Genomic DNA, 20,563 nt, shown 5'->3' on the forward strand with positions numbered 1-20,563 from the left:
CACAGACAATCGGCAGCCATGGGATGATATTGATGATCACTGATTCATGACCGATAGTAACTGTATCCTGATCAACATCTTCAGTGCTCACTTCTACGCACAACACAGAAAAATATAGATTTCTAATTTAGTATGAGTTTTGATTCACAGGAAGCAAAATTAAGTAAGTGGTCACATTGTTTTCCTTTTATTTTAGGCCAACATTAAATTAAAAATAACAATTAAATAGCAATTAAATTAAAAATAAACCTAGGAATGTGTTTAATAAAAAAAAATATGAAGAAAAAATCCTACCTTCATAGTCCAGTTTTGTGCAGTGAGTTTGCTCAATCTTATAGTCAGTGCAGCAGTAGAGCATGAGATCAGTGTCAGTGATGTTCATCAGAAGCAGAGAGTGAGTGTTTGTGGATGAACTGAGAGCTCTTATCCGACCTGCGTAACTGGGGTGAATATTGGAGGGCTCTGGTTTAGATTCTGGACCATAAACATATTCTAGTTTCAGAATTCTAACAAATGTTTGGTTTCCATTTGTAATGATCCAGGTGATCTCTTTATCATTTTTAATGCTACAGGGAAGTGTTGTGTTTCCTCCTGGATCAACTTTCACTGATGATCCTTCAGTGACAATTATTAAGACACTAAAACCTGAAGATGAAACAATAAAATAATTTGATTTATATGGAAAATGTGAATCCAAGAAAAACGTACTTGACAGTCTGGATCATTGTGATTATTGACATTTAATCATGTAGCAGAAGTATTTATCAAAACCAATTTACAAACACGGAAAATCACGAGCAATTTATCAATTAATATCAATAGCATCACTGAACATAGAGCATTTGAGAACTTTACATACTCACATATAATCTGTACCAGGATCATTTTCTCTCTCTGTGGTTTGTTGCCATTTACATCAGTTTGTAATTTTTGTCAACTGCTAAAAGGATGTGTCAAAGGTACAAATCCCTCCTTAAAGAAGACCACATCTATGTGTGGATGCTATAATATAAGCTTTCTGTACACAGTCTAATCTCAAAGACGTTTATAACCATGACAATACTGTGTTCATTTCATTAGTATATAAAAAAAAAAAAAACCTAGATGTTCCTTTAGCTTATGAGAATATTGATCAATATGTTTCACTTACCTGCTTTCTTTTATCTGCTTTAAATTTTCAGGGGGGAAAATTTTTTTTTTAACTATGTCCAGTCTTTAATCATATTTAAGACCATTAATTGAAGGAACCCATATGAATTTCTTTCATATTTCTATTTCATATTTCTAATGTCGGAAATTACAGCAAGGTTATAAAATAAATGTCATCCAGGTGTTCCTAAAACCAAGATTTTAGGATTTTTTTTTTTTTTTACTAAGAATTTAATTCAAACTTTAGTTACACTGTTAATTTCCCCCCTAACCTAACCCAATCCTTAACCCAAAAATCTAACCCCTAACATCTAAACCTAACCATACCTCAAATTTATTAGCAGTAAGTGTAGTCATTTTCCTAAACATGTAGCCGCTAATGATTGTTTACTCCCAAACTAAACTACACAAATATCCAGATTTGCTGACGAGATGGAAAAATGATTAAATCATCCACAAAAATAAATGTGCTTGCAATGGACAGGGTGTAGCCCATGCAATTTCCTCTTTCCTTCCCCCCTTATTACTACTTAAGGCGAACTAACAAGAACCTTGAATATATTCTCTCAGATAAATAAAGTGAAAGCTGGAGATCAGCTGTGAACATGGAGACATGCAGGATCCTCATGAGGAGTTTGGCTGCTGTGGTCATTGCATCTGTGATCTGGACTATAACAGGTAAAGTGCTTCTAACTTGTACAGTATTCTTTCTGATTTAACTTTGCAAAATATTGTGGATTACTCTGCTTTTGTTTTGGGTTTTCAGCAGATGCTGAAGAGGTGAAATCATGCTGTACTAACATCTCTGCAGCAGAGGTGATCGATCCCATCATCAGTTTCAGGATGCAAAGGGAAAGTCTTCCATGTGTGAGGGCCGTCATGTAAGAATCACAGTTACTCTCTAGAAAAAACACACATCAGTACTAAAAATCAATGGCATCTGACATTTAGTGCATCTTTAACAATGTATTTATTCTTTCTGTAAGCTTTGAGACTGAACAGGGGGAGTTCTGCAGTGATCCTAGGCAACCATGGGTGAGGAGGAAAATTCGTCAGTTTTTGTAAGTTGTAAACTCAAGCATTTGTATCAATATAAAATGCTAATAAGTGTTCAAATATTTAATATAGTGTTCTACACCATTTTAGTGGTGGTATTGTAGCTATACAAACATATAGGGCCTACTACTACTTATGAATCAGACTTTGCGTCAAATCTGGATCAGAACATTTTGATTCAGGGTAGCAAGCAGCATTTCAGTACCACCCTGACACTACTCACTATTCACAGTCTAGCAACCATTTAGAGGACCCTAGTACTGCATAAATAGTAAAGGGGAAAAACTGATGATTGTGGATATTGTGGTGCCATGTTAGAAACTATTTTTTTTTTTTTTTTTGCGGCACAGCTCAAAGAAAGCAACTAGCTGAAACCAATGCGGACTAGCTCCTGGCTTCCATGCTCCCGCTAACATAATCCATTATAGTGACTACTGTCTAAAAAGTTACTCCTGGCAAGAAGTGTGATGCTAGTGACTGATCTGTATGAGAAAACATGGACATGATAGCATGACAATTTGCAACGGAACAATTGCAATCTGAAACTACAAATAAAGTATGATCAGCATTTACTGGTTTGAGTTGTGGTTGATGTTTCTCAGTGGTTTGTACAGGCTTTTCTGCGACAGTGATAGCATGTGCGCCATAGTAGAGAACGCCTTGTAATAACTGATCAAATCACAATGTCAGTCCTTGCATTTTGAACTGTTTTGTGCCTGTAAAACAGCACAGCTGAAACAGTAGAAAACAAATATCTGGCAAGCAAAAAAAACTAATTATTTTCAGGGATGCATAGCCTAAATAGGCATTGCAAAAAAGAAAAATGAACAAAGTAACAATATATCCCCAAACAATAACAAAGATGTTCAAAAACAAAAATGTAACATTTTCTAAAGGACTATGTAGCCTTCTTTATATGTTACACATGCGAGGCTTTTCTGTTGGCAAACGACACCATCAATAGGGCCTACCAATCTATGAACACATCATATCTATAATATTTTAAACACGTGACAGTTGACCAAAATTACCATAGTACAGTGATGGTATCAGATAGCAAGCGTCACCTGCAGATTTTAAAAAGACCTCCTTAATCACTGCAAACTGATGCTTTTTTCAATTGACTGTAGGTAAATATTCACTTAATCCAGTATCCAGAGGTAGATCAGTAGATCAGCGGAAGACCACTTCAAACGAGTTGGAAACGGTTTGATCTGTTCGATTCCGACTGAATCGCGATTCGCGAACAATCCATAATAGAGCCGACTCTAAATTCATTTAGGAATCTGAAAATGTAGAGAGCAATTCCGCCGCTAGGTGTCAGAAATGGGCTTAACCAAAGTGAACTAATACCTGCAAAGAGCTACAGTATCTGTTCACATTAATCTCAATAGCAGGGCGTGGCTAGATGCTTTCTCCAGGTATTATACAGAAATAAAAAATAATTAATTAATTAATTTATTATTATTTATTATTTTATTTTATTTAATTCCAGGTATTATACAGAAATAAAAATTAATTTATTTATTTATTTATTATTATTTATTATTTTATTTTATTTAATTAATTAATTACTGTTTATTATATCTATTTTGCCAACAAAAATCAGGCACTGGTCAATTATCTGCTATCATAAAATGTAATATATATTAAAATACATATTTAAACTTATGGATACCATTTTTTTATTCACACCTGTTTTAATTATTATTAGAACAAATTAAATGTTAATTAATCAATCCACAATAATGCCCTTTTAAACAAACATCATGCAATATATCAAAGACTACTAAGCTACCTCATTTACATTCTGAGTGGTGTGACCATCTTTCCATCCGTTGTTCTCTGAAACAATCTCTCTGGTCAGATGCCACAGCACATTTCTCCCATTAGTGGTTCATTGTGGTTAAGTGCTATATGTGGTCATAAACAACCATCAGCAGCAGTGAAAAACAGGATGTAGTTAACAGCCACTGAACATAATGTCTAACATAAAAGGTTTAGGACATGTCCACCAAAGTCATTGCTTTAGACAACCACAAGAAAATGCATCCAAAAAAAAAAGCTTCTTAATTCTCTATTTCAGTTCTGCTATCACTTTATTAGAAGTATTTCTCTAAATAGAGTGTCTCTGTTCAATGTGCGTGAGACGACTTGCTTTGTAAATTGCTGGCACATGAGCTACATTTAGTCAACAATCACAGACAGGAAACATTGTTAAAAGGCTGCTGTGAGAGAGGAGCTTTTTGATACCATATAGTCACAATAAAATACAAGAGTATAGGCCATTGCAAGTATTGTCATTATTCATGTGCATAAGTTAGACATTTAAAGTGGCAGAACATATCATAAAGCATTGACATAAACAGTTAAGTGTTAAACATACAATTCATAGCAATCTGCACATTGAAGCACATCTGAAAAAAAGGGGTTATCAAACTACTCTGATTACCAAAGAGACACATTGTATTAAATAAGACAAAAGATGAAGATAAGTGAATAAAAGAATTTTGAAATAATCAATTACGGTATCAGTGTATAAAAAACGTCAGCCAGTGTCCAATCATCTTGTTCCATTTTACCCTGGAAAGCAAGAAAAAAAGAGAATGTGATAGTCTTATGTGGTAATTACAAACTACTAACTACCAAACTGAGAGATTCTGACCTGAACACTATTGTGAATCCAGTCCTGGTTCAGGTTATTAGTTCTTCCACAACCTTTAAATGAGAAAACAATTATACTAAAACATTACTGAAACCATTATTGGTATTCATGAAATTAAAATCATGCTCAAGTAAAATCAACCTTTTCACAGTCCTGTTCCTCTCCAACACACATAGACACTTGACACCAGTAACAGTAGCAGAAGCACACAGACGACAGGCAGCCATAAGACGATCTCTGATTCATGACTGATAGTATCTGTATCCTGATCAACATCTTCAATGCTGAAATCTACATCACCTAACAGAATGCTGAGTATATGACAACATTCTTTGTTCTCCTGTGTTATGTTTCCAAGGAAATTGATATTAAAATTGATACTGAATTTAAAAGCATTAAATGCTCACATGATCATTCATTTTAAATTAATATATTTGAATGTACATAGAAATTGTCTGAAACATATACCTTGATAGTCCAGTTTTGTGCAGTGAGATCGTTCAAGTGTGAAGTCCATGCAGCAGTAGAGCATGAGATCAGTATCAGTGATGTTCATCAGAAGCAGAGAGTGAGTGTTTATGGGAGAAATTAGTGCTGTTATCCGACCTGCATAACTTGGGTGAATAATGGAGGGCTCTGGTTTAAATTTACCTCCATAAAGATATTCTAGTTTCAGAATTCTAACAAATGTTTGGTTTCCATTCGTAATGATCCAGTTAATCTCTGTATCATTTTTAATGCTACAGGGAAGTGTTGTGTTTCCTCATGGATGAACTTTCACTGCTGCTCCTTCAGTGACAATCATTAAGACACTGAAACCTGAAGATGAAACATGATAAAAATCATGACGCAGATAATTATGGATATTTAATCACTTAATAGATGCTTTTATCCAAAGCAACTTACAGGTGAAGAACATCACAAGCATTTTATTATACAGGACTCAATAATATTCACAGAACTGGTCAAATAAAAGCATTTGCATTTCTGTATTGGCTTATCAAATAGCATTTCATATACTCACATATAAATAGTCTTAGGATCATGTTCTCTCTCACACACAGTGAAACCATCATCACAGTCATGGGGTTAACAGAAAGCTGCATTAGAGGCCCTTTCCCTTTATCAGATATTGTTGGTTAGATAGCACATTGTATTGATAAGCTAAAATAACATGAAGTAACAAAACTTAAAACCTTAAGATACTGTATTTTCAAGATATTTTCAAGTATTACTTTGCTTGTGGGGACATTTGTTGCCTACAATGTAGGGAATACCTGAACCACACACACTTCTACAGTTTTTAGATACAGCAAGTTAAAATACTGTAACTTAATTCATACCCTAACATTTTGCATTTTTACAAAATGAGGACATCCTCAAAAGAGGTTTTGTCAGGTTTAGCTCACTTCTGAGTACAAATTTATCCTCAAAATATGGTATATGTACATAAAATATGTACATATATAAGCCATATCAGCTTTTCTTTAAGCAGCCATATCACCCTGTAGCCCAAGACTGGTTGCCCACTGAAGCTAAGCAGGGTTGAGCTTGGTCAGTACCTGGATGGGAGACCTCCTGGGAAAACTAGGTTGCTGTTGGATGAGACGTTAAACTGAGGTTCTGACTCTCTGTGGTCATTAAAAATCCCAGGATGTCTTTCGAAAAGTGTAGAGGTTTACCCTCGGCACCCTGGCCAAATTTGCCCATTGGCCTCTGATCATCATGGCCTCCTAACAATCCCCATGTCTACTGATTGGCTTTATCACTCTGTCTCCTCTTCACCAATAAACTGGTGTGTGGTGGGTGTTCTGGCGCGCTATGGCTGCCGTCGCATCATCCAGGTGGATGCTGCACACTGGTGGTGGCTGAGGAGATACCCCCTGTTGTGTTGTTTTTATACTGACCTAATCGTACACACACACACACACACACACACACACTCATTCATTCTTACCAACATTAGGTTAACCCAAATTGTGGGTTTAATGCCATATAGGACATAATGTTCGTATTAATTACCTACACTTTTTTCTTCTTTTTTACTTTTAGCCCCGACAGACTTTTGTTGCTAGAGAAAGCAAGAGAAGTACACAGACAACACTAGATAACACCAAATCATGACTAATGTTTACTGAATGATCATCCACGTAAATTCTGCAGGAATGTTGATATTTTTGTGTCCATTTTTAGTGTGAATTTTGTCCAGAATATTTTTCATTCACTAAAGTAAAAATAAGTTATGAGTGATGTTATTTACAATTGAATTTCACCTCAATGTTAGTCAATTGACCTTTAGAACTTGTGGATAGTCGGTCCAGTCCAGTTTAAGTAATTTAATTGGCTTGGAATCCTACCTTCACATACAGTACCTTAGATGTTCTTCTAGGTCTGTAGTGGATTTCCACCTGCATTGAATTAATTAATTTATTTATTTGGTCTGTTCAGTTTCTCTTTCCCTTTTTTTAGTCCTATAGTAAACTCTTTAATGAATTCATTGTGGTATGACACTGCTAAGACTTTGTAAGGCAAACAGTACCTCCTGCGGAAGTCTCAGTCATGTCAGTGTTTTCTTGTTACGCACATGGATTTCCTGATACAGGAACTCAGGGGCTTCAACACATTTCTTAAAAGCTAGACCACAGCTCCTCCAAATCTGTTTTTGTTAAGATGCATTATTAACTTTAGCATATAAAAAGCATTTCAAATAGTGCAAGTAATCTTGAGAAAAGACTGCAATGTGGCTGGGCTATCATTTCAATTATTGTTAATATTTGTAGTATATTCTTAATAAACAAAATCACAAAAACATCTTTCCACAGAGATGCAGCTACGTGTCAGTGTTTGTCATGATTGCTGAGACAGCAGAGGGGAAGTAGCTACTGGAGGCAAGAAAAGTAAGTGTATGTTTGAAACAAAAAATAATTAATAATAAAGTCTCATCAGTGATCAAAGCCTTAGTGGTGCTTTATTATAGTATTGTGATTGAAATTCATTTGAATCAATGAACGTTTTAACTAAAACATTTAATGTATTGTGTGAGCATTCAGTTGAAACATTAGTCAACGTTTATTTTTCGGTTCTCTGCGACCATTGATATTTTTTGTGAGAGCTTCACCACAACAACCACTTAATAAGATATCTATTTTTGCTTTGAAAATGAACATTTTCGGTGAACTCAGCCTACAGCCATGCTCATTACCATTCCTTGCCATGCAGTGGGTCTAAACCTCAAATGCACTCAGTGGTGTGCTTTTAATTTAGTTTTGTAAATTTGAATGAAAAAAAAAATGTGGCTTGTACAATCCTTAGGTTCTTTTTGCCAGAAGATTGAGTCTGAAAGGTTGTTGCTAAATTTGATTATTTAATGAAGCACAATGGCAATTGTTTTTTCACAACTCGTAGCATTAGAAAAGTGTGATAACTTAAAGACCTCAGAATAACGTGATGACAAAAGCAAAGTCATTATTGATTGTTCAACCGCTCTTGCATCCATAATTGATATATTTTCATTTCAAAAGAATGATCATAATTTAAATGATACATTATTATCTTACATTTGTGTCATTTCACATTAAGTTGATTTTGAAGACCCTGGAATTTGTTACCCTCTTAAAATACTCAACTATATGACAACTTGGATAATTAAAAGGATAGCTCATCCAAAACTAAAAATTGTCATCATTTACTCACCCTCATATTACTGTCGCCCTCATAAGTAACTGTAAACAACCTGGCAAGTAAAATACTGATCCATTCCTATAGGTTGCTTGTACATTAATTTGCATCCCTCTGTGTATTTTTCTATCACAGGGTCATTGCCTATTGGTGAGTCAAGGGCATCTATGACGTTATGAAATAAAAGGGGAAAACACCACAAGTGTCTTTCATTCTGCTTGCATCCACAGAGAGAGAAGCCCAGAGAGAATCATGCTGAGAGGATTGATAAGTATGCCAAAGGCTTTATGTGTCCTCCTTTTGCTTAATATATGTATCCTATGTGTTTACGCATATGAGTGCACGATTAAGCAGTGTCTGTTTTTCTGTGCATGATGGACTGAAATTAGCAATGGACAAAAAATGGCATTTTTTATAACTTTACTTTTTTCTGACCTCTTCTTCAAATGTATTAGGAGAGAGATTGACTGAGTTTGCAATATTATAATGTGGTATCATAAAGAATCCTTCATAGAATGATCTTTGAATTGATAGATTTTCAGATTTTCTGTCTGTGATGGCTGACTGCTGAATGTTCACAGTAAAAAGTGACAATATTTAAGAATATATAGCAATAGAAAAGAATATTTTCTTGATTTGAGTCTGATTGTGAATGCATTCTCTTGGCAAGCTTGAAGCCATTGTGGGCATTTCTAGTAATGTCTTACTACAAAAAACACTGGTCCAGAAAAATGCATGTGATCTTTTCTGAAACCAGATTCTGGACCACTGAGAAATGGAAATGAAAACCTTAATTTCATGATCAAAAGTTCAAAAGGATGTTAGTGTGGAAACTAAATCTGTCAGTTCTAAATCAGCCAGTCTTGTACATGAATGTGAAGAGTTCATATACAGTAGCATTCATGGTAAAGGCCTAAGCACTGCTATGGTCACTGTGACTGAAAGCAAAGTGCACAGCAACTGGAACAACAGCAAGTGTTTCTCAATAGAACATTCACTTATGCAGGTAAAAAAATATATAATTTGTTTAAAAAAAATAGAATTTAAGAACTAGTTTCATAATCAAGAAATCAAATATTCTAAAAAAAAATATTTAAAAAGTGAAATTGTGAAATTGAGATTTCAATTAAAAAAATTAATAAATTGGAGTAAATACACTCTGAAGTCATTATACATTCAATTTTCATTCGTTTGTGTACTGAATTATTGATATGTTTATGATGAAAAGTAGCAATAATAACATCATCCTCCAATGCTCTAAACTGGTCCCTTACTAATTCTCATTTTGACAACAGAAGACAAATATAACTATGTTCCACAATCTAGGAAATACTTTATTAGGAAAAACAATGCTGATTTATGAAGTATTATTCTCAGTTCTCTCGGTTCTATTAGCAATTAATGTACAGTATAAAGAACATTTGCATCAATTTGCAACGACAAAAAAAAAAAAGCCAGTTTGTCGTAATACTTGATTTTGTTTAATCTCCAGGTTTCTGTGTTGTCTTAATGATTGTCACTGAAGGATCATCAGTGAAAGTTGATCCAGGAGGAAACACAACACTGCCCTGTAGCATTAAAAATGATAAAGAGATCACCTGGATCATTACAAATGGAAACCAAACATTTATCAGAATTCTGAGACTAGAATATCTTTATGGAGGTAAATCTAAACCAGAGCCCTCCAATATTCACCCCAGTTACGCAGGTCGGATAAGAGCTCTCAGTTCATCCACAAACACTCACTCTCTGCTTCTGATGAACATCACTGACACTGATCTCATGCTCTACTGCTGCACTGACTATAAGATCGAGCAAACTCACTGCACAAAACTGGACTATGAAGGTATACATGCATTTCAATGAATAACATTATCATAGGCCTGTTCATTTAAAATGTTTGAGCAAAGGTGAACAATGAAAAACATGAAAAGAAAATATGACTGCATTCTTGAAAAAGTAAAATAATTGTTGTCTTGACAGAAAGTCATTGGGAATTTCAGTACATTTATGTTGAGTTTAAAAAAATGCTATAATATTATACAATATATGGTATTTTATGAGTTCAAACTGAACTGACAATTCAGATCCTAAAATCCTGCCATATTTTCCTTATCCTGATGTAGAGCAGCAGAATACAGAAGAGATAGAGGATAAAAAAACTATTGGTCTTGGTAATTATATCAGTACCACAATATGGCTGCCTGTGATCTGTGTACTTCTATTACTCTCACTGATGTCAAATGTGTGTATGTGCTGGAGAATAAACAGACAAAAAGAAGGTTAGCAGCACATAGCACAATTCATGTACATTCCTAAACATTTTTTAACTGTTCAACTGTATAAATTACAAATTTATTTTATTTTCTATTCTTTTTATTTCTTTCTTTTTCTATCCTTTTTTTTCAGAAAACTTAAAGGAATCAAAGACATTACATACAAGTACACAGGACGAGCAGGTATTCACCTTTTAGACTTCTAAAGAAGTTAAATTCGATATGTATATATATATATATTTACATTATTCATTGGTTAGCAAATGGAAATGTACATTTACCTCTACTGTTTCAGGAGAATGAAGCTGATGGAATTTCATATGCATCTGTAAATATAAATAAAACACAAAGAAACAGAGGACAACATCATCTCACACAGGACACAGTATATGCAAGCATTAAATGAAAAGAAATGCATTTGTACAAAATAAATAAAAACTGCATAACAAAGGCTGGATATAACATGTTTTATTATCTGGTACTTCAGTATACAAATGACAGAGGAACAATCATTTTCAAAAATCTAATATTTCTGCTGCAGTCATTTTGTCTCTATAAGAAATTTAATAACAACCTGAACATTCTATTTAATGTAATATATCACCTAGAGATATTTTTGACAAAGTAAAAGTTATGTAAATCAATGGTTATGCCAACTAGGAGGTATTGAGAAAAAAATCATCAAACCTGAAAGAGGTCAATGAAGACAATATTCATCATTTAGATTATTATTCAATAATTAAATATACCATTACTGTATATCCACAGAATAATAACATTTTTTGATAATGTTACCATACGCCAGAATTTAACTTCATCAGCAAAGAATTCAGATTTTAATGACAGTTCTGTATGTTTGGATGGTGTTACTTGTTTTTGTGCAACCATAACAAACATATTTAACACTATCTAGTGCTCGAAGTGTGTCATGCCATTATGGAATAATGAATATTAAAGAAAATCCATTTGCAAGGATTTTTTATAAATTTGACGAATAAAGTTGCAGTTATGTTTAGTTTAAATCACACAAATTAAGTATTTAGTTTAGGCTATAGGTGAATGCTCATCATTGGATTACAGCACCAACAGAGAGAAATTAAGAACTACTGATGCTAAACATGGTGCATATTAGAATAAGACCCTCACTTGTGCAAATCAAATTAGGTCCAAGTGCTTTTGATTTGGAATTCTACTTGTCAGACCAACCAATGCTGTGCATGTCATGCAAGATAAAACGCAAACAGGATGATCAACAATTCAAGCAAGCATTAAAATTAAATTAGCACAAAAGGTCTTTCGGTGTTGTAAAAGAAAACCTGAGTATTCACTATGAGCCGACGAAATCCTGCTGTGCCCATTAAGGAGTTCATCATTGTTGTTGTATTTTCATAGTGCTTATATTATGTCTCTTTACATATCATTCAGCACAGCAAGATCTTCTTTATTGATTAATTGTTAACAACATACTGGAAGACAGTGGCATAACCACCAGGAGACACTGTTTAGTGAGGTCATTGTTTTATAAAACCCATTAACATGAGAAGAGAAGAAAAAAACAGGATTGCGCATTAACCTTTTCCGGGTACAACATTGGACGAGTAATGATCATGATCAGTAATTGCGTAGGATAGGTACTTCCCTCAGACCTGGACATAAATGTGCTTTTACTTTCTATATAGGCTACCAACTGACTCATCCTTATTATAATGGTAGTTTATACCCGTATATGCCATTTTGGATGTACAATTAAGCAACGTTTGTTTTTATTGTCCCTTTCCTGAACATTTACTCAATTTATGCAGCAGCCAAACTTTAAAATGTATAGATGCTGCTCCAAAAATAGGCCCTATTTATAAGGAACAGACATATGGACACTATGGAAAAGAGTAGCGTAGAACGAGATGTGAGCCAAGACGTTGTAAAAAGAGATTAAATTAGTATTTTCCTTGTCAAATAAATAAATACATACATACATACATAAATAATACAGTCCACACAACAGTGGTTATTGTTTGATCAAAATCACTTGAGTAGTCGTTGGCTATTGGTAGATGTATTGGTTCATGTCCCGTCCATAGACCGTATAAAAACAGGTCCCGTCCCATACTTGGTATTATTAACCATAGACTGTAAAAATATATATTGCATCCAGCCACCAGATGGCGACCGAAATGGCTTCACTGCACACTTGAGTAGAGTAGTAGAGGACTCGTACTAAACTATGCAATCGTTAGCTACTACTATAAGCGCCACCCGTAGTCGATATAGCCAACCTTTTTTTCCTGATATACGGGAGCGATCTCCTCGCAAACTAAGTCAGAGCGTATGTGGCACTGTTGAGCTCAGAAACAGGGAGGAGACTATAGACATCTACAGTCAACTGAACTCAACTCATGTCAGCGCGAAATGCTGTGAGTATGCAGCTTAATACTTTCAGGCCAGAAGAGCTCGATCATCCTGGAGAACTAACGTTACCACATGAGGCGTCCCCGAAAGTCTGAAACTGCGCGCAAATAAAGGAGCTGAATTTAATACTGCATAACATAAACTGTAGCCTATTTAATACATCGATTGCACTGTTTTAAACATGTATAGTACTACGGTGCGTTTTACTTTTAATAAAACTTTGCATTGAATAAATGTGTATTTGTGTAAATTAATAGTTTTAAATTCGCCGTTGTTCGAAGGGGGTGAAAGTATTTTGGGTCTCTCTCTCTCTCTCTCTCTCTCTCATTCAGATAGCTCAAATGTTTTAACTTGTTATAGCCTGCTGTTACGATTTTTACACAGCAACAGCTATTCCTAAGAAGCCAGTCTGGAACAATTGGATACATCTTTGTTTCACAAAGGGGTTAATTTAAGAGGATATCCCTATATGATTTGCCTAAATTATAATTTTCCACCAAGACCTAAGAAAATGTAAATAAATATTCATATTAAGTATTAATGTTTCCTTACAGATTTGGGAATGTGTCTCAACTCTACCTTTGAGCAAAAGTTTGTTTGTTTTTTACAGAGTATTCTTATTTTTCCCGATCAGTGGACTGTTTCCACAATTTATCTGCAAGGCTGCACTTGCATGTTTAGCCTACAGATCACAGCAACACTTTGTATTTTATAATGGCTGTACTTTAACACTTTTCACATCTACTTTGCAATGCAGCAATACTACAGCGAAGCTTTGCACTTAACACTGACCTAATAATTTGCTCAGGTCACCGTTTATCTCTTATTATACATACAATGGACTATGGGTTCAGGCCATGATGGTATATTTTTGAATAATCTTAATTCAGTATTTTTTTAAGGTAAGCCATCTCAGCGAATACTGACATACAGCATATGTAAAGTAAATAATTTGATCAAATTGTATTCAGAGGCTGTTCAAAATAAGAGAAAGTCAGTATAATCTAAGAGGAATGTATGTTTAAAAAGGTAGGGCAAGAACTAATGCAAAAAAAATAGGTGTATATCTGTCAAAGGGGTAAATCTATGGAATAAATGTGATAAGGAATTATGTAATTCACTTTGCAAATTTAAGAAAATGTATAAATGCAAGGTGATAAATAATTATATGTATTAATAAATTGTGAATGTATTAGTTAAAATATTGAAGTAATAGCTGGAATGTGTATTTCTGTTATTATGTACGTTTGGAATTATGTATGTACATTTTGGGAAATGTTTTATGTAACTTTGTTTATCTTGTATTATCAAATTTAGTGAAAAGTGTCGTTCATTAGTTAATTAAGTATAAAGGGTAGGCATAATAAACAAGGCATAATAAGCTAAATTTGTAGGTGGTTTGAAAGTTTGAGATTGAAATACAATTTTTCATTGTAATTAAAGTTTCAGTTTGTCAGTTAATATGACAAAACAAGCAAACAGATTTCCCCTGCAGTGTGAACAAAGCCCTATTTACTGGTCAAATTTAGTAGGCTATCTTCAGGACAAGCAAATATTCCCCTTATATAACTGGTTTTCTTTAACTGCTATATTTCATATATTTAAATATACACCTTTTACCTGCAGGTCAACAGGTATCTCGTGGATCCTCCTGCTGATTCCCTTGAGCACAGCCAATAGAGGTAAGCACTTTATACAAAAGTAATGCAAGTTTGATTTCTTACAGAATTACTACAATTTAATATCTATATCAGGTCATATTTATTGTTCCTAACAAATAATGTAAGTTCTATTTTGTATTGAGGTTTCACAAAGTGTAAGGGTGATCACACTACATTGTCCTGTCTGGACCCAAAGAATCATATCGAGGGCAAAGTGGAGATAAATGCACTTTGGAAAAAAGATTCTGGTGAAAGAGTGATCTGGAACTACAACGGAGACCGCAAAAAAGGAGATACTTTCATGAACAGGACAGTAGAGTTGAATGAAGATTTATCCCTTTACATTGATGGATGTGATCAGTCAGATCAAGGCATATATATTCTCTGTATTGATGGGAAACCGAGCTGTGAAGTTACGCTATTTGTCAGAGGTAAATAAAGCAGTTCCAAAATTAATCTTATGTTTATTTTAAAAATATTTTATGAGGTCATTAATTAAAGGTGTCATAAAATATTTTTACAGACTCAAAACAATGCAAACCAAAACCATCCTCAGGTTTGTTAACTTTTTTTTTTTTTTTACTCCGTTTTTATTTCTGTTGAGTCTTGCTGGCACAGGGATTAAACATTAGTTTCTCATGCTTAATGCTTTAAGATGAATGAATTGAGTGAGCATAATTAGACAAAATTGTTTTTATCTTTCCACAGAACAATCAATTAGAAGCACTGCATCTTCTATGGCAAAACAAGGTATATAACATTATAAACAATAATTATTTTTGTGAGTTATCATTTTGCTTTTTCAGTCTTTACAATATATGCTTTTCCCCTCTTTCTGTCTTAGCTACCAGAGATGAAAAACACCTGCAAACTGAAACCAGTCTGCCTAATACTTACATCAGATGGGTTATTTATGCCTGTTTGTGTTTGGCTGTGCTTGTGGTCTTATTGCTGTTTATCCGTGTTATCCATGCATGCATCCCAAAAGAGGAAACTAGTAAAAATGACAAGTCAGGATCTAAACTGCTCCATATATATATATAGAGTAACTATGCCGGTGCATGATTTTAAATTTAATGTGGACACAACAGCATATCGTAAGGATGAACATCAGAACCGAAACGTTAGATTTTTCAGATTTATGTCAGGACGTCACATTTTCATAATTCTTCTGACGTCAGCAAAGAAAAGTTATGCCCCAATATGCCTGAGCTACATTTGCCCACCCTTTTTTTTGATATGGTGCAAATTTTCTTTCCCTTACAGTTTGCGTTTGTATTGTCTTTGCTTGGGGCCCCCAAGGACCAATGATGAAAGCAAAGGCAATACAACTTCAAACAGTAAGGGAAAGAAAGTTTGCACAATACCAAACAAAAGGGTGGGCAAATGTAGTTCAGAAATGTTGCCAATATGCATCCGCTCTTATAGAGTAGTTGTTAAAAATATTGAAACACTAAATATCTGCATATGTTTAACTTCACGAATAATATTGTTTCTAACTTTCAAAGAATTATTAGACACTGTTCTAGCTCTAAATAGCAAAGATCATCTGGAATTAATCTGGGTGGAGGCATATCTTTTTCCATTTACTGGAAACTTATGGAATCAAGCTGTTTCATTACATATTTATATTGTGAAAATTGTAGATAATAATGAGTGGCTGCTATACAGCTTTTTTTTAATAAAGAAAATATACATAAATCAAATCCTTGAGTCCATTTCTTTAATTATGAGGCCGTTTGTTGAAACTGAACCTGCTGAATGAAGACAAGGCTTCACTGTAAATTCTACAGCAGAAGCATGTTTTTACTAATGTTTTTATAATTTTGCAAATGACATTTAGGTATTTTTCCCCATCAGCCTGGAACAATAAGCATGAAGTTACCCAGTTGTTCATTTACAATGAGTTCATCATGAACAACCAATGATTAACACATTTTCAAGAAATAACTGACTTCATGCTTATCGTTCCAAACTGATGAGGATCAATGTTTTCCTTATTCACTAAAACACTTTTTAAAATGCACCTTCAAAAACTGAACCATATGGCTAGTATTACTCACACCAACCTAACATTTAGTTAAGAAACTATATTTAATTTAGAATGTTTAATTCATATAAATTTAGCAAAACATAAGAGCAACACTTACCCAAGACAGTCATAATTAAGTTTCTCTTCATTTTGCAGATGGTGTTTCACCATGAAGAAATGCTGAAAAAGCTTTATATGGGGGGGGGGTATTCCTAAAATTTGGGTGGGCCATTTAGGATAGAACTGAACTTTAGAAAACCCCTAGTGCCTAGGTCTTCAACCCTGCTCCTAGGGACCCACTGTCCTGTTAATGTTATTTCCAACCTGGTTCAGCACAACATGCCTGTGATTTTTCAAGTGATCTAGAAGACCTTGATTAGCTGGTTCAAGTGTGTTTGATCAGGGTTGTAGCTAAACTCTGCTGGACAGTGGGCCCCCAGAAGCAAGTTTGAAGACCTATTCCCTAGTGGAAACTGAAGTGTTACAGCATTTAACAATCACTGAATATAAATTAAATATACTGTATAATGTGCAACACACACACACATATCTATTTTTTTCATGCAAAGATTTTAAAAATGTTAAAGCTGAGAAAAAGTTGTTGACTTGAAGTTGAGACAAACTGTTTGCTATGACATCATGCACAGTGACTAAGCTTAGACAAATTTATTTGTATAGCACTTTTCATAATACAATTGATTTCAAAGGAGTTTTACAGAACACGTACTTGTCCGTGTTTAACAGGATATCTATATTAATGTCTTTAAATACCAGTGAGCAAGCCAGAGTTGACTGTAGCGAAAAAATAAGGTGATGAGAAAAACATCTGTCTTATTATCCCTGAAGCACAAACACACCTATCATTCATTCTTTTCAGACCATGTTTTTCTATGACATTAATCAGCTGTTTGTTTGGTTTCATGTAATGACATTGGGCAGGTACAATCTATCATCAGGGCTTGGCTTCCTGGAATAAGGGCTGTGTGTACTTCCTGGTAAACATGTTATGTAAATACCTTATGAAAATCATATGAAAATGTTAACCTCATAAAATAAGATGAGCAATATATTATTTATTCAACGTACTGCACTGTTTTGTGACAGCTATATCTTTTTTTATCTTTCACAAGGTTATTACACTGAACAAAATTATAAACGCAACACTTTTGTTTTTGCCCCCATTTTTCATGAGCTGAACTCAAAGATCTAAGACTTTTTCTATGTACACAAAAGGCCTATTTCTCTCAAATATTGTTCACAAATCTGTCTAAATCTGTGTTAGTGAGCACTTCTCCTTTGCCGAGATAATCCATCCACCTCACAGGTGTGGCATATCAAGATGCTGATTAGACAGCATGATTATTGCACAGGTGTGCTTTAGGCTGGCCACAATAAAAGGCCACTCTAAAATGTGCAGTTTCATCACACCGCACAATGCCACAGATGTCGCAAGTTTTGAGGGCGCGTGCAATTGGCATGCTGACTGCAGGAATGTCCACCAGAGCTGTTGCCCGTGAATTTAATGTTCATTTCTCTACCATAAGCCGTCTCCAAAGGCGTTTCAGAGAATTTGGCAGTACATCCAACCGGCCTCACAACCGCAGACCACGTGTAACCACACCAGCCTAGGACCTCCACATCCAGCATCTTCACCTCCAAGATCGTCTGAGACCAGCCACCCGGACAGCTGCTGCAACAATCGGTTTGCATAACCAGAGAATTTCTGCACAAACCGTCAGAAACCGTCTCAGGGAAACTCATCTGCATGCTCCTCGTCCTCATCGGGGTCTCGACCTGACTGCAGTTCGTCATCGTAACCGACTTGAGTGGGCAAATGCTCACATACAATGGCGTCTGGCACTTTTATTGTGGCCAGCCTAAGGCACACCTGTGCAATAATCATTGTCTAATCAGCATCTTGATATGCCACACCTGTGAGGTGGATGGATTATCTCGGCAAAGGAGAAGTGCTCACTAACACAGATTTAGACAGATTTGTGAACAATATTTGAGAGAAATAGGCCTTTTGTGTACATAGAAAAAGTCTTAGATCTTTGAGCTCAGCTCATGAAAAATGGGGGCAAAAACAAAAGTGTTGCGTTTATAATTTTGTTCAGTGTATATATATACAGTGTTTATATTGTTCATGTAAAAAACAGCACAGCTGGAGGTCACATTGAACCTTGTGACGGTTACATAATGTTTCATATCTCACTGCAACTACTGCACTGTCAGTACATTTACATGAACTTAAGTTACATTTCAGTCTGACCTAAACAGTAACTTATTACTAAATGGTTAACAGTAACAGTAACTAAATGTCATATAAAAAAGTTTAAAGCTTTTGCGAACAACAAATGATTGCAAAACCTAAACCAGACTAAAGTGTGCACTCTTTTTCCTCATACGTAATGGAAGGGGGAGGGTTGGGTCTATTTGCTTAGAGTGAATTCATTTTCATAGAAACCACGATACTATGGAACTACATTTCCATAACACAACAATACACTCACGCAATCCAACATGTAACCCTATCAGACCTTGCATCCATTACAATGAGGGTTTTTTGTAGGATTACTCTGTGGGTGCCATATCATACATTTTTGCTTTTTTAAAAATAAATATTCCTTTGAAATATTTATTTTTTAAAAAGCAGAAATGTATGATATGGCACCCAACAGAGTAATGCCAGTCTGCCACCCAAAGCAGACAACTATGGCATAATTCTAACCATAAAAATATACGGCATAAACATATTCAAACATTTGCCTGCAACAGCAGTATTTCAGCAACGTTTTTGTGTTGACATTTAACCTAGTACATTATGTCTCTCTAGTCTCTACACCAAAAAAGGTGTGGCACAGCAATTAAAATCTGATCTGAGTTGGAGATCTGAATCCCACAGAGGGAGATCCATTTACATTGTACCCTTGGCAACAGAGATATTAAAGACATATCACCCAAATCTACAATGCTTTGTGTTAACGACTGTATTAACACACAAATGATTTCAAGTTTTATTGACAGAACATACAAATTCATTCTGGCTTTTAACACTGTTCAGAAACAAGTATCTATTGTACTGGACATAAAAAAAAAAAAAATTTTTGATTGAATGTCATTTATGGCTGAATTTACAGCATAAAGCAAGCACAGTGATATTTTTGTCCTTCTAAGCTAAATGGGTTAAAGTTTCGAAAACAAACAGATCAAACAAGTTCTTACACGAAGGACATTATACTGTGGTTAAACCGGTTTACACAAAACAGGGCATTCTTTAAAAGGAAAGCTCAACGAACATTTTATTGTTGTTATGTACGTGTTTATTTTTAAAATATAATGGTTCAGGGATTTCTTTGAATCCGGTTGATTCAGGTCAACACTATAAAGGCTATTTTCTAATGCCTTAGAGTTCACTGCTGACTTAATTATTTATATCATGCCACTTCTTGGAAACAGAAACTTAGCTGCCTGGGAGTGGCTTTCCTGTAAATCCCATGACTGCTGAGTTTCAATTTCACCTGACTGCATTTATCATAAACACAACACAAGTCACAGCAGGTCACATTTTTATTTCAGTTTCTGTGTTATTGGTTTCTTTTCAACATGTTACTTACACACATATATACATATATATATA

The 20,563-nt window shown here is 34.7% G+C and overlaps 2 protein-coding genes and 1 long non-coding RNA gene across 3 annotated transcripts in view; 2 read left to right on the plus strand and 1 right to left on the minus strand.

The window, feature by feature from the left end:
- Window positions 1–4,305: 4,305 nt before the first annotated feature.
- LOC107685432 (uncharacterized) overlaps window positions 4,306–20,563 on the minus strand; it is an 18,874-nt gene continuing 2,616 nt past the window's right edge. Inside the window, exons 2-4 of the long non-coding RNA XR_001633953.1 lie at window positions 11,106–11,150; window positions 4,871–4,923; window positions 4,306–4,788 (exon numbers count right to left, since the gene is read on the minus strand). This is a non-coding gene — a long non-coding RNA (uncharacterized LOC107685432). The remainder of the gene's footprint in view (window positions 4,789–4,870; window positions 4,924–11,105; window positions 11,151–20,563) is intronic.
- LOC107685430 (uncharacterized) lies at window positions 8,657–11,260 on the plus strand. Its single transcript, XM_016482002.1, has 5 exons — window positions 8,657–8,819; window positions 10,041–10,394; window positions 10,675–10,830; window positions 10,958–11,007; window positions 11,120–11,260. The coding sequence occupies exons 1-5, from the start codon at window positions 8,801–8,803 to the stop codon at window positions 11,228–11,230; spliced, it is 690 nt and encodes a 229-aa protein (XP_016337488.1). The 5' UTR covers window positions 8,657–8,800; the 3' UTR covers window positions 11,231–11,260.
- Window positions 13,095–16,588, plus strand: LOC107685431 (uncharacterized). Its single transcript, XM_016482005.1, has 6 exons — window positions 13,095–13,235; window positions 14,857–14,912; window positions 15,035–15,322; window positions 15,415–15,447; window positions 15,600–15,641; window positions 15,736–16,588. Exons 1-6 carry the CDS (start codon window positions 13,231–13,233, stop codon window positions 15,933–15,935), a joined length of 624 nt encoding a protein of 207 aa, XP_016337491.1. The 5' UTR covers window positions 13,095–13,230; the 3' UTR covers window positions 15,936–16,588.

This window comes from Sinocyclocheilus anshuiensis, unplaced genomic scaffold, assembly GCF_001515605.1.
Source record: "Sinocyclocheilus anshuiensis isolate Anshui unplaced genomic scaffold, SAMN03320099.WGS_v1.1 scaffold862, whole genome shotgun sequence".
Classification (NCBI taxonomy): Eukaryota; Metazoa; Chordata; class Actinopteri; order Cypriniformes; family Cyprinidae; genus Sinocyclocheilus; species Sinocyclocheilus anshuiensis.

Coding starts and splice junctions, on each gene's coding strand:
- LOC107685430 (XM_016482002.1), top strand. Junction 10,395..10,674: donor CACAAAACTGGACTATGAAG/GTATACATGCAT, acceptor ATCCTGATGTAG/AGCAGCAGAATACAGAAGAG. Junction 11,008..11,119: donor CAAGTACACAGGACGAGCAG/GTATTCACCTTT, acceptor CTACTGTTTCAG/GAGAATGAAGCTGATGGAAT.
- LOC107685431 (XM_016482005.1), top strand. Junction 14,913..15,034: donor CTTGAGCACAGCCAATAGAG/GTAAGCACTTTA, acceptor TTTTGTATTGAG/GTTTCACAAAGTGTAAGGGT. Junction 15,323..15,414: donor AGTTACGCTATTTGTCAGAG/GTAAATAAAGCA, acceptor ATATTTTTACAG/ACTCAAAACAATGCAAACCA.